Here is a 1,804-nt window from a genome sequence, read left to right as displayed (position 1 = left end):
GTAGACAGTAACCTTTTCCGTTGGCAAGTCGGGTGATATCTAGAGCCTAAACCTGAAAACGAAAGGTGAAAGACTTTCTAAACGTCATCCTCTACACTTGTGTTTCTACAACAGGCAGTTGCCGTCCATTCAACTAAGTTTCATCATGAATACTCTGCCTAAACAATCTATCAAAGAACATAGAATGTTAAGTTGTAAACACACACAAAAACTGTTCAGGGTAATTTGACTCCCAATGATTTCACACCCCATTTCAAAAAAATTATCAACATTAAAAATTACATTTATTAAAGATTATAAGAAGTGATGCAAGTTATGAGCTATTGCTCGTAAAAAAAGCCAATCTTGTTATCTGGATTATATCTAGAAATAAGAACTTGCAGCCGTTTTTTCATATCTTTATTCTTTTTTTGTCGTTATTGTCACCCCGATCAAACTGAACTTACTTCAATTGTGTCAAGCATTCTTCTTTCTTTAAAGTTGAAATTAGTTTAAAATTTTTATTTATTTATATTAAGTTTATTACTATTACTACAATTACTATTTATTGTGTTGGGAGTGGATTATCCTACATCTGGCGGCTTCAGCTGGGTTTCAAATTACTGGGAATGAAATACCGGTCACCCACAAAAACATAGTTGACGGACTCGGTTTGGTTATTCGCGCAAACAAACTGGTTTCTGTTTAGTTCAAAATTACTTATCCACAGTCTCTCGATGTCAAGAAAAGATACATGGAAAAAAATTGTAGAGAGAAAAATTATTGAATATGTCTTATTACTGCTACTTGTCGTTTTCTTTGTGCAAAGCTACACAGTTAGCTGACTGCTATATGTCCAGCGAAGGGAGTCGAATCATGTGTTTTAGTATTGCGAGTCTGTAAAATTGCCGCTGACCCACCTGTGGACTGCTATTAGTAAAAAATCATCACTATAATACTTTTAATAATTTCAGACATATATTATTTTTATGCTTGTTATATCTGTTGGAGGCAAAAAAAAGTGTAATCCAAAGATCTGTTCACTGATACTGATTAGGAATTTGTGATCGGGGTTTGAAGTTTTGAAATATTAACTTATTTAAATATAGATGGCAGAAGAGTTGTGTGAGAAGTTGAGAACGATGGCGGCAAGCTCAGAAACAACAGAGATAAATGAACCAATGACGTTTAAATTGGTAGGTTTCGTAGATTAGGTAAGCTTATGAAAATTTAAAATCACTAAGAAGTAAAATTAAGTATTGATTTGAGATTATTTTTAACTTGTTTTAAAAATGTTAATGCTTATCTAAATTAAGTACTATTACTATAGTGTGGTAATAGTAATACTAATAGTGAAAATACTAAGTATTAGTTTAAGTAATATATCATACACTATAGAGTAGAGTGATACTGTCGCTGGCAATGTGATACTGATACTACTTATACTATTACTACTACTAGTAAAGTTGTAAATATATGGAAAGTCTGATTTTTAAATAAAAAACTTGTAATTGTATCACATTTATCTATAAATGTTTTACTGCTATGAATTATAATGTGATATTTATTGAATTATGTACTCAACTTGCATTGTTTAAAGCAAATTCTAAGATAGCAACCTTCACTTAAGTTTTTGATTTTCAGTCATTTTTTAGTTAACTATGAATACTGTTTACATGAACAATAGTCTACATAACTACTATAACACTGCATGCTTTTATAAATAGCATTAACTTGACTGTAAGCTCTATAAATAGTAGCAACTTTACTGTAAGCTCTATAAATAGCAGTGAAAGCCGCAAGGAAGCTGTCGCGCTGATGTCGC

At 31.5% G+C, this 1,804-nt stretch overlaps 1 protein-coding gene across 1 annotated transcript in view; it reads left to right on the top strand.

The window, feature by feature from the left end:
* The first annotated feature begins 1,088 nt into the window (after positions 1–1,088).
* The window catches only part of LOC106463243 (centromere protein X-like), a 12,147-nt gene continuing 11,431 nt past the window's right edge, over positions 1,089–1,804 (top strand). The window contains exon 1 of the mRNA XM_013923245.2: positions 1,089–1,175. Within this exon, the coding sequence (XP_013778699.2) occupies positions 1,089–1,175 (87 nt within the window). The remainder of the gene's footprint in view (positions 1,176–1,804) is intronic.

Source organism: Limulus polyphemus, unplaced genomic scaffold (assembly GCF_000517525.1).
Source record: "Limulus polyphemus unplaced genomic scaffold, Limulus_polyphemus-2.1.2 Scaffold1357, whole genome shotgun sequence".
Taxonomy (NCBI): domain Eukaryota; kingdom Metazoa; phylum Arthropoda; class Merostomata; order Xiphosura; family Limulidae; genus Limulus; species Limulus polyphemus.
Note: the sequence above shows the minus strand (reverse complement) of the source record. Positions and strands in the feature narration are given on the sequence as shown.